At 36.2% G+C, this 12,794-nt stretch overlaps 1 protein-coding gene across 10 annotated transcripts in view; it reads right to left on the bottom strand.

Moving 5' to 3' along the window:
• CDH12 (cadherin 12) overlaps window positions 1–12,794 on the bottom strand; it is a 779,090-nt gene that overhangs the window by 101,463 nt on the left and 664,833 nt on the right. For all 10 annotated transcript variants that reach the window (XM_039346743.1, XM_039346742.1, XM_039346745.1 and 7 more), the window contains one exon: window positions 5,340–5,634. In XM_039346743.1, the coding sequence (XP_039202677.1) occupies window positions 5,340–5,634 (295 nt within the window). The remainder of the gene's footprint in view (window positions 1–5,339; window positions 5,635–12,794) is intronic.

Below are 12,794 nucleotides of genomic sequence, written 5' to 3'. Positions count from 1 at the left end.
GTGAGGATCGAGCCTTCTAGAGGCTTAAAATGGCGCCCACAGGTTGTTTGAATTGGTAATAAACCTAAGGTGATTTCAGTTTTCAGCTGAAAATTAGTAGTTTAAAACTTCGCATTCACAGCGAAGATCCTGGGAAGGGGTGGGGGAGGTGGATTGTAATGAGGAGGCAGCAATCTATGATCAGCTGTCTGCCTCTGAAAAACTCACGGAGAAGGGAATTGATTAAGAGAGAAGAAATGGTGCAGCACTGAGCTCAGAGCTGAACCAATCCCCCCCCCAAAGAAGGAAAAAAAGGATAGAGAAACCACGAATGGCAATAACTACCTTTCTGAATCTAAATTAGGAGCCAAATTCTCATGTGTCTTCAGGGCTGAGACCAAACGAAACTGGGGCATGATCAGACCCTGCAGAGGCGTGGCAACTTTGATTGTTTGGTCTGATTGGGCTAGAAGACTAAATCAACCCATCCTTGGAGTCTACATTCCTCTACATGCTGGAGAAATGACAGTTATTCACACTTAGGACCATTGCAGCATCCCCATGTAATATAACTTAATACATACAAATGCTAAACATAACCTTAAAATTTGCTCAGTGGATCATTTTTAGCTATTTATAAATAATAAGATTTGGAGGGGCAAATGTCTCTTTAAGTAATTCAGGAGCATCCAAACCATTGTTAAACCAACTATGGCAAAAAAAAAAAAAAGATTGTAAAATGAGGCACAACTCACTTAACAACTGTCTCAGCAGTGGAAATTTTGGGCTCAGTTATGGTTATAAGCTGAGAACTACCTTTTTTGTTTAGAAAGATAGTTTAGTTCAGCGATGCAGAATCAACTGATGGTTTATCAGTCTTCTATGGAAGGTATCTCAAGTAATTGAGCTTGGAACTTTTGTCTGAAAGAACTGCAATGTTGAACATATTTGCATGTGATTAAACCTACCTGAGAGTAGGAGTTAAAAATCCTTATGCACATATAGATGGAAAAAGAGAAGGCCCTATATGCGGGTTCTTAATGTCATCATTTGTGAAAAACATTTTACGATGCACTCTAAGCTTGTGATGGATCATCTGAGAGAAGAGTAGCTATAGTTGAGCTGATTTAGTTTTAATGCCTTCACTCTGCAGAACAACACTTTGTGCTGAGTTGTTATATATTGTCTCTCTCCAAGCTATATAGTCTATTAGATCTTATAACATTTCAATAACATCAAGGGGGAAAAATAATCTGTATACACTACAAATAAGAAGCATATGGAAACGTTCAGGAAGCAAAAGGAAATGATACCTAAATGAACATGGTACCTAAAACAGAAATACTTTCAGGATCTAATCTGGATCATTCAGCAAATCCAGAAGTTGAGTCTTCTGAGCTTTTGGCTTATGCTGGAGCCTGTCCTCAGCCCATCCCTGAAGTTGGACTCCAGAATGAATCTGAAAGTTCAGAAGACTAAACCTCTGGTCTCAGGGACTGACCCAGATTGGATCCTGCAACATTATCCTGGGACACGTATATTCGCCCTCATTGGTGAGAAATATTTTCATTCAAATTGCATGTGGTTCAGGCAAGATTAAGGAAAGTTCATCAAATTCAAATTTAACAACACCTCCATCCTGAGATAATTATAACATTTTTAGTAGATTTTTCTTCCCTTAGAACTTAAAACATCACTTATGGCATCTCAGGTAATGCTTTCATCCAAAGTCTGATCAGATCCAGATCTGCCAATAGGTCCAATGTGTCTCTGACTGAACCCTGGATTGTTGTTAGACCCTCGCTTCCTGATGGATTGTTTGGCAGGACCATAATAGATAAGTTATAGATTAAATTATTAATTATAAATGAGAGAGAGCGTGAGAAAGAGATGGGAAAGCAATATGACCCACTGACCCAAAATCATCTCACAAGCATTGTGGTTGAACTCAGCAAGACTGGCTACATTGATTAAGAGAACACATTTCCTTGAGTACAATATCTAAAACAAGATATTGAGTTTACACATTTTCCATAAATATATAGCGAATGATCTTAAAAATCTCTTACACACTTTCTACAAATATAGGAAAGGACCCTAAAACTCTCTGTAGAAGCTACTGTACCTCCATGAAAATACTGATTGAAAAGAATGTTGAGAAACTATTGACTGAAAAGATTCAAATAGATGTGCTAAATTTGTGTCATTTCCTCAAAATGCTTGCATTTACTTGCAAATCCCATTGCTATAATAGTAATTTTTGTCAGTACTGACAGAATATTAAAGTTTTTTTAAGGCTGAGATAGAACTTCACAACTTTATGAAATCCCTTTAAATGTGGTTATGATACAGTGCCAAGCAATAAATGTAAAAGATCAGAAGGGGTTAACCTTGTACCTTGTACCCTGCTGATATTTTATATTTCAATTCCCATCAGCCTCTCTCAGCATTACTAAATTAAAGGAAATACTATCTGGACATTCTGTTCTAACAAATCTGGAAAGCACCAGTTTGCCTTCTCCTGGTCTGAGATTTCTAATAAAGGCACTTTTCTTTGTTTACTGTGTCAATATAGTAATAGATAGTTGACAAAAATATTTATTTCTGCTTCTAGTATACTACAAAGGATGCAATTTTTTTGAAACATTAAACAATCTAAATGCTAAAGAGCAAAATCTTATACTGGGAAAATAAATGTGTCTGTGGGTCAGAAAATCTTGGTGATTAATTTAAAATGTTAAGGTAAGACTGGAATGCAATGAATTTGGCTTCTACTTGCCAAATTCTATTCTTATTAGTAGTAACTGTATTAGTTGTAGTAATATTCTTCAGAAGAGAAAGGGAAACCACAATAAATTGGTATGTCATTTTATCTAAATATAATCAATAGACCTAATCTAATGATTTAGGTTCTCATCTTAATAATTTGCCCATCAAAAACAGCATAAACCCAAGGACCCTTTGACAAACATAAGCAATGCAGATGAAATTGCAATTACTTTTAACGAACAACCAGCTAAAATTGTTATCAAACACCAAGGAAAATGGCACACCCCCTCCCTCTTGTTCCAATTGCAGTCATTCCCCTCCCAGCTTTCATTACTTTTTAAAACATGGTGATATATTTGATTACAGGTCACCTGCTGTCAAGTCTAATTAGATACTGCATTTGATGGTTAAAAAGAAAACTAATTCAGAAGTTTGGGAAGTGAAAAAATTAGATTCCATGCTGAGATATTTGTGTCTATGAATAAAAGAAGACTTGTAGTAAAGTCTCATGCTAGATGGGCCTTGCAACCTTGATATTGTTTACTACGAACTGGGTCAATAGCAGTGGACTGTGAATATTGGCAACTTTTAACACTTTTTGTCTATAACTCTTTATTTTTATTTAAGTCAGGCCATTATTCTATTACATCTTTGATGGCCAAATGTTAATCAAAATAAAGTTGGTGTACATTTAAAATGTTATCCTTAAATTAAAGCTTATCCAAAGTTAGGACACCATTAGAATGTAGCTACCTAAATGCCTCTCTATTTATCTTGCAGTTTCTGGGTTCAGTACGATTTGTTTGTTTGTGCTAAATGTGCATGCTCCCATTTCTACAATAATATTACATATACAGCTGCTTACAAAATTTAGGTAAAATCCTGATGAAACTGTATGTTCAATATTTTCCTACAAACAGAATTTGATATAACCTTGGTATGGTACAAAGTGAAACACATTTATTTCTCCAAATGTGATGGATATTTACTAATTTTCACAGTTGTTTATACATTTTGAAGAGAGCACTAAATATGTTTAGGAGACATGTTCCTGCAGTATTACTTTTTCTTCTTTAAATTTATTAATAAGATAATTGATTCATTGGGTGTATAAAGAGCTCAATGAAGACAATTTCACAGGGGGGAAAACTTCTGATCTTTCTAATCTCTTGGATGAGAATTGTTATTCTGGCTAACTTCAAAACAATAGACTTTTAGCAACCATCTGAATATTTGAAAAGAAATAGAATTCATTCTTACAAAGACACAAATGCGACAAAAACATTTCTAAACATTTTGAGCTAGCAATTTCAGTTATGAAGAACATTGCTAAGAAATAGAAGTTATATGGGACTTTTGAAGCTACCAGATAACCATGAAAAAACTGCTACAACATCCCGAAAACCAGTCAAATCTGCAAAACAGAATGCCCAATTCACTGCCAACAACTTGCTAAACAATTTAGCTGACAGCAGATAAGTTGTTCAAAGGGCCTTCTTGGTCTGCATGGGAATTTTCAGAAATGAAATGTTCATCCAACTTTATCAGAAAAGCCATCAATTTGAAGTATGTGGAAAGAAAACTTTGATAAGCCTGAAACATTTTGGAACAAAATTCTTTTGGACTGATAAAGGAACATTGAATTATGCTGCCACAACCACATTCAAAGAAAAAGGGATGAAGCATTTTAGGAGGAGAACACATTGCACAAGGTGGCTGTGATTTTTTTTTTTAAATTATGTGGCAGCCAGTGATAGGAGAAATATTGTGTAAACGGAAGGAGAAATGGATTCAACTAAATGTCAGCATGGCAGCAATGTTCCACAGTCAGTGAAAAAGTTGAAGTTCAAGAGTTGAATATTTCAGCAAGACAACAATCCAAGACCTAATTACAAATCAACCATGAAGTATTTATAGAGCAAAAAAAAAAAAAAAGATAAAAAGGTTTTGGAACAGGCTTCACAGTCCTCAGAGTAGAATACTTTTAAAGATCTGAAGAAAAATCTCAAACATTCAGCAAACGCAGGAAGGCATAAGAACAGTTTGAAGCTAGAACTGTGTAGGGAAAACTGAGGGAAAAAAATTAAAAAAAAATCAGAAAGATTATTAGCTGGCTATAAAAAGGGAGAAATTACAAAGTACTGGCTGAAAGATTGTCCAACTTCTGCACCAGCCACATTCCCTATCTTCTTATTTTGAATCTCTGTGTAATCACACATACTTGTTAAGTCAACTTCTCTTCATTCATAGGAATATACAATTTAGCTGGGTACCTACATTTTTGCATGCAACTATACATAAAAAGCTAGCTACCACCACAATAATGAAGTCAGTAATCATTTATATGGAAATGACACGTCAGAAAAACAGAGTATCGATGCAAAGTAAAATCGGCAGTAGTCTTCCCTATTCTAGAAGCAAGTGATTAGGCAGGTACCTCAATAGCACCTACAATTGTCCAAGCATCAATATTTTAATTTGTATCATGTATTTTTTTTAAAAAAGAAAAGGAAAAGAAAAAAATGAAGAGAGATGGAATGAACTTTCAAAGTTCATGTTTGAGGATGAGAATTGTTTAAAATATTACTTACCTACTGGTGACATTTCAGGGACACTGGCAATGTAAGGCCCGTCAAGGAATTTTGGTTCATTATCATTAATGTCCTGCACTTTGATGATGAACTCTGATTCAGGCTCCAATGGCTTCCTTGTATCAATGTCTACTGCTTGAGCACGTAGCGTATAGAAAGGCTTCTCTTCACGATCAAGGCTCTTTATGGCATGAATGTCCCCTGTAGTTTCATCAATGGTAAATACTGTACCAGCTCCATCTCCTGATAATGTATACTTAACACTTCCCACTCCCTTGTCCAAGTCAGAATGAAGCTTAACAGCGGAAAAAGAAAAGGGCAAAATAATTAATAGAACAATTCCTGGATGGAAGAATAGCAATTTTTAACTAAATTATTAAATCACAAAGATAAAAATGCAGTAATTTTGGAAACATCATTGAGAATATATTTCTTTTCTTCGTATTGCATGAAGAGGAAGAAATACATGGATTCAGTTTCAAGTTAATGACATTGTATGTGCACGTACAGGACATTCAAATTAATAACATTTCCATTATTTGATTTCAGTCTCATATATATTCCTTGAATAGGAAATTCATGAGGTGTCAGGAGCACATTTCTAATATGCATAAGCACAGCTATACTTCCTGCATTGATTTATAAGCATTCTTAACACTCCAGACTGCTCTTAATTTTATACCAAAGAAGGTTTTTAAATCTGGGCTTCCTTTCATAATTTCAGTATTCTGGTAATGATAAAATTGTGACTTTTAATTTATGAATATTTGTTGTCTTTCCTACTCTGATGCAAGGCTTCTGGTTGTAATTTTTACATGTAAAAATGGTTGGTTGATAATGGTAGTGACTTCAATGTTATCTCAGGAAACTTCTGAGTTTTACGCTGATGTTCTACTGTAGATTTGCAGTTGATCAACCTTTATTATCATTTAAACTGTAAATGCCGTCTCAGCGCTTTTTTCAGTTTTTGATATATCAGCTTGAATGCTTTTCAGCAGCCATGGATTATGCCCCAATATATTTCCAGGTTTCAGTATCTGTCAAAGATTGTAGAAATATGGATTGAGACTGTCAAATCCATCACACAGGATTTCTGTTCATCTGTTTTCCCTTGTATATAAGTGGCAATGAAGATAAAGTGCTACATGCTAGGTAACAGAGATTGCTTCCATCTCAGAGTTTTTTCAGGTCAGGGTTTTTTTTTTGTGTGTGTGTGTGTTTGTGTGTGATCACCATATTTCATTCACAGAATTTTAGTGTGCACAAGTGAAAACATAATTATCTTTCATTTGCAACCTCCTATATTTTCTTACACTTAAAAACTTTTTTTCTTATATTTATTTGTTTATTCATAAGGAGCATCACAATTAAAATAAGACATACTATACAACATTAGAGCTTCTGCATTAAAGACAACTTCCTTGTGTGTCTAATCACACTTGACCAAATAAAGTTTCTACTCTATTCTACTCTACTCTACTCTACTCTACTCTACTCTACTCTATTCATAAAATACAAGTTTAAAATATGTACAAGTTAAACAAATCTTGTCCAGAAACTAAATTGCTAAATATTAATGTGTTCTGTTGCACTGCCATGAGGCCTTCAAGTGTACACTGATCAGGAGACAAAGGGCAGATATACATATGTGTTGATGTCTGCATGTCACACAATCACAAAGGCCAGGTAGCCCCTTTGTTCAAAATGTCTCTGGATCTAGTTGTACCCATGCACAGTCTGTTCAATTATTTGCGTACTTTCCAGCTTTCTCCAGACCCGGGTGCCAACTCCTCCATTGGTTCCATCAAGTATTGATTCTTTATACAGTAGCTTTCCACAGGTCTACTCTGCTTTCAAATATTTCAGAAATGTCCATTGATCTAAAGAAGCTTTTCTTGGATTTAAATCTCTGATGAGATTTAAGGTTGGGCCCATAGAGAAGGTGTTGTCTAAATATTGATGATTTGAGCCTCCCTCTGTATGCTGCTGCTTCTCTGCAAAGAGAAGGCAGGGCAATGCCAGCTAGCTGGTAGATCTTATCTAGAGGTGTAGGTTTAAGGAATCCAGTAATAATTCTGCTAGTTTCATTCAGAGCAACATCTACTTTCTCAGCATGTGCTGATTTACACCAGACAGCAGACATATTTGCCTGCCAAGTAGCAAAGAGCTAAAGCTGTTGTCTTAAGGACCCTTGGTTTGGCACCCTAGGTAGAGCTCATTAATTTTCCGAGGATATTATTTCTTTCACTGACCTTCAATTTAGTGTTGGCACAATACTGCTTATATGTTAAGGCCCTATCCAAAATGACCCCTAAATATTAAAAGCTGCAGCAATGCTCCAATAACATCTCTTTCCATATAATCTTCCTAGCAGCCTTCTCATTGTGAAAAAATAATAGAAAATCTAATCAGGAGAAGATGAAGAAGGTTCAGAATGGCTTTTGACTGGTAGTGCTAGACATTAACCGTTTAGAAGCACTTAAGCTATAGATAAGCCTTGTTATGATGCCTAGTTGGAAGCAGGCTTCAACGTAAGTATTTAATATTTGATTTTTTAAAGATATACACTGTCTTTTCAACAAACGATTGATGGATAGTTTACAGTAATAAAAAACAATGCATAAAAATAAAGCATGCTGGCTAAGAGTCACGTTTTGTGGATATGAAATGAAGAAGATATAACTGCTTTGAATTTTCTGCATGGAATGTGGTTTCCTGCAAAAGCAACCTTGATCAAATTGCCTTGAAGGGAAGGTTAAATACAGTTGACTCTTACTTTCAAACCGGTAATTGGTGTTATCAGATACTGCCTGAACCATTTGATCAGTTATAAATGATTGAAACCCTATACATAGTACTGAGTCAGGCTTTGCTTATTTTTCGTCTTTATGGTAATTATTGTTACTACTTATAGATGAATTTTACAGTGGTTTCACTCTATGTAGTAGAGAACAATTATTTATAGGAACTAATAAAGTACTTTATAAAGGGTCAGTTTTATTGCAATTAGAAAAAATATTCTACCTCCTGTTACATGAAAATGTATTTGGTATAGGGGTGGAGGGGGCTAATGGAAAGATAACATTTCATAGAAACTACTTTTGTATAATGTTTTCTGGATATAATTTAATTAATTCAAAGACTTACAGTTTTGAGGAATGTTTTTAAAACTATATTAAATTAGAAAATGTCCAAAAGTATTTTAAAAATATGATTGTGTTGTGTTAAAATAAATCTTTTTCTTTAAAAGTGTTTTATACATGGAATGTATAATGAAATATAGTTTAAATTATCTCTTGGTTTAAACTGATTTTTTTCTTCCATTCTTTTCTTAGAGCAATATCTGTATGGAACTAGGCCTATGAAAATAACCAAGACAGATTCAATAATTCTATTATCAACACTGATGTGACAAAACCTTGAAGGTCAAGTAAAGAGGTAGTGGTTTGGATGGTCCTGAACTATTTAACGAGCCATTTGCCCCTCTGAATCTTATTATTTATAAATAGATAAAATGATCCACTGATAATATTGTAACATGTTTCGCATATGCATGTGTTAAATTAAATTAAATTGTTGTTGTTATTGTTAATTGCGAAGTCGTGTCCGACTCATCACAACTCCATGGACAACGTTCCTCCAGGTCTTCCTGTCCTCTACCATTTTCTGGAGTCCATTTAAGTTCATACCTACTGCTTCAGTGACTCCATCCAGCCATCTCATTCTCTGTTGTGCCCTTCTTCTATTGCCCTCAATCTTTCCCAGCATTAGGCCCTTCTTCAGTGAGTCCTTCCTTCTCATTAGGTGGCCAAAGTATTTGAGTTTCAACTTCAGAATCTGGCCTTCTAAAGAGCAGTCAGGGTTGATCTCTTCTAGGACTGACCTGTTTGAACGCCTTGCAGTCCAAGGGACTCGCAGGAGTCTTCTCCAGCACCATAGTTCAAAGGCCTTTAAATTAAATAGAATGGTATTTTTGCATCTTCCTCCAAAATTAAAATACTGGAATAGAAACTACGTGTATATGTTCATATATGTGTGTATACACATATGCGAGCAGAACATATATGCATGCAGTTTCACATATTCAAGTAAAGAAACCTGGCTATTTCATTTCAAAAGACTAGCAATGCTTGGAAAAGCTATACTGAAATTCTGGAGGCACCAGACAAGCAAAGGGATAGCAAAATCAGAGGTCAAGAAGATTTAAATCACTGTCCTGGTTCTGAAAGAGCTTCATGACAATATCCTGGTTTTGTAGCTTTGTGCTTACCATATTCATGTTTTATCAAATCATAATAATATATAATCCTAACTGGTCTAGATCACTTAGCTAGTATGAAAAACTTCTGCAATATACAAAAGCCAAATGGTACTAAAAAGAAAAAAAACATGCATATCATGTGATGAATAATATGCATACGGCAGTAACAGAAGGTAGGAGAGGAAATATCTTCACACACACACACACACACACACACACTTATGCACAACATATAGCACTCTTTACTCAGCTGCAAAATAGTAGCAGATTCTACATTACTTGATTGCTCCAGATTTAAAGATTGGCAGCTGAATAAGCGTTAAATTTTACATTTCCACTGAAGGGCTCAAGTGTGAAAATGTCACCTCCATTCTGATTGTCAACATATCCTAAGAATTTAAATTACTGCATGAGCTTCTTGACTGAAAGGAAATTTGAACTCAGAATTCAAAGACTCTGATCATTACAGAAATATGGTGGGATGAAATCCACAAATGGAACACACAGCTAGAGGGATTTAAATTATTTAAAAGAAACAGACCAAATAAAAGAGGAGGTAGAGTTGCTCTCTATATAAGAAACAACTACATCTCTACAGAAATAGAGCACAACAATGATGAAAACTGTCTTGAATGCATTTGGGTCAATATAAAAGGGGGAAAATGACATTGCCAGAGGTGTATAGTATAGGCCACCCAACCAAACAGAGGAAATAGATGAACTTTTTGCTAGTCAGCTAACTAAGGTATGTAGGAAGCACATCCCAATAGTAATGGGGGACTTTAATTACTTTGACATCAACTGGGAGACAAACTCTGCACAAAGTGGAAGATTAAACAGATTCCTGACAAACCTAGCAGACAACTTTGTCTCCCAAGGAATAGAGAAGGGAACTAGGGGATCAGCCATATTGGACTTCATTCTCTCTAATAGAGATGAAATGATAGAAGGTGTAGAAGCCACAAGAACCTTGGGAGGTAGTGATCATGCAATATTGAAATTCAACATTATGCAAGCACAAGCAATGGAACATAGTCAAACTAGAGTCTTGGACTTTAAGAGAGCTAATTTAAATAAACTTAGAGAAAGCTTGGGAACGATTCCATGGATGAGAATCCTCAAGGGGAAAACAACTCAAGAAGCTTGGGAAATTTTGAAAAGTGAGATTATAAAAGCCCACCCTAGCACAATACCAAAGAAGAAGAAAAATAACTGCTCTCAAAAGAAACCAGCATGGCTGCATAAAGAGCTCTCTGATAAATAGAAAAACAAAAAGGACAAGTATAAAATGTGGAAGAGGGGCACAAAACTAAGGCAGAATATCAGCAAATAATCCGACCTGCAAAGATGAAGTGAGGAAAGCTAAGGCTCAAAATTAATTAAGGCTTACGACAAAAGTAAAAAATGACAAAAAAAAGCTTCTTTCAACACATAAAAAAACAAGAAAAAAATTAAGGAAATGGTTGGTTCATTAGTGGGAGAAAGTGGCAAGAAGGTGACAAGCAACAGGGAGAAAGCAGAACTACTTAACTCATTTTACACAAAGGGAAAAAAAGCAGTCCAACAGTCAAAAACAGTACCAGAAAAAAACAGATTAGAAGCACAAATTTAGATAGGCAAGAAAATGGTAAGTGAGCACCTGTCCAGCCTAGATGAGTTCAAATCACCAGGACCAGATGGATTATACCCCAATGTTTTGAAGGAACTGGCAGATGTGATCTCAGAACCACTGAACCATATCTTTCAAAGATCCTGGAGCACTGGGGAACTACCAGAGCACTGGAAAAGATGTGATGTAGTTCCCATCTTCAAAAAAAGGGGAAAAAATGGATCCAGGAAACTACAGACCTATCACCCTGACCACAATACCTGGGAAAATTCTGGAAAAGATAATCAAGCAACAAATCAGTGAACACCTAGAGGCAAGCAAGGTCATTACCAAAAGCCAACGTGGGTTTGTCAAAAACAGATCATGCCACACAAATCTTATTGTATTCTTTCACTTGACCAAGTGAAAAAATTAGTGGACCAGAGGAATGCTGTGGATATTTACTTGGACTTCAGTAGGGCACTTGATAAAATAGACCACAACCTACTACTTGATAAGATAGAAAAATGTGGGTTAGACAGCATCACCATCAGATGGATCCGTAGCTGGCTGACCGGCCATACTCAGCGTGTAGTCCTCAATGGAACCGCATCTACATGGAGGGAAGTGTGTAGTGGGGTGCCCCAGGGCTCTGTTCTGGGCCCAGTGCTCTTCAACATCTTCATCAATGATCTGGATGAGGGGATAGATGGGGAACTCATAAAATTTGCAGACAACACCAAGCTGGCAGGAATAGCCAACACTCCAGAAGATAGATTTAAAATACAGAAGGATCTTCACAGACTTGAACATTGGGTGCTATCTAACAAAATGAAATTCAATGGGGAAAAAAGTAAGGTTCTACATTTAGGCAAGAAAAAACAAATGCACAGGTATAGTTTAGGAGGTACCTTGCTCAGCAGTTAGAGTGCAGTACTGCAGGCCACTTTAGCTGACTGTGTTCAGCAGGTCAGCGGTTCAAATCTCACCGGCTTAAGGTTGACTCAGCCTTCCATCCTTCCAGGGTAGGTAAAATGAGGACCCAGATTGTTGGGGGCAATGTAAATATATATATATATATATATATATATATAATATATAATATATATATAGGTCTTTGGTTGTTCGGGTTTTCTCCCGCGTAAAATTGGAAGTGTCTTGGCAACGTTTCGACGAAGTCCATTCGTCATCTTCAGGCTGGTGTTTTCAGCTTCTGCTTTGAGCAGCAATGTGTGGTCTTAGCTGTTTCTTCCTTTTAACTGCCAGTGGGGGTATGAACTGATTGGGTGGGAGCTTGGCTGTGTTCTGATTGGGTGGAGGTGTGTTCTGAATGGTTAGGGGCTTGGCTGTGCTCTGATTGGCTGGGGGAGTGTTCTGTTTGGTTGTGCTCAGGTTAGTCTGAGTTGCAGAGGGGTTTAAGATTTTGGGGTTAGGGAGTCGTTTGTCAATAAGGGCAGGTTTCCAAATGGCTGGTAGGCGGGAGGTATCATCTCGCTTGTTCATGCTGTGTGGGCGTTTTTCTATCTATTTCCACAGGACACGAAATTAACTTTAAAAATACCAGAACCATTGCCAAAAGTGAACATTTTAATAACAGAATAATCAG

This window comes from Crotalus tigris, unplaced genomic scaffold (assembly GCF_016545835.1).
Source record: "Crotalus tigris isolate CLP2741 ecotype Arizona unplaced genomic scaffold, ASM1654583v1 scf7180000018018.2415403412:4055106, whole genome shotgun sequence".
In the NCBI taxonomy this organism is placed as follows: Eukaryota; Metazoa; Chordata; class Lepidosauria; order Squamata; family Viperidae; genus Crotalus; species Crotalus tigris.
The sequence above is the reverse complement of the archived record's forward strand: the minus strand, read 5'-3'. Positions and strand labels throughout refer to the sequence as shown.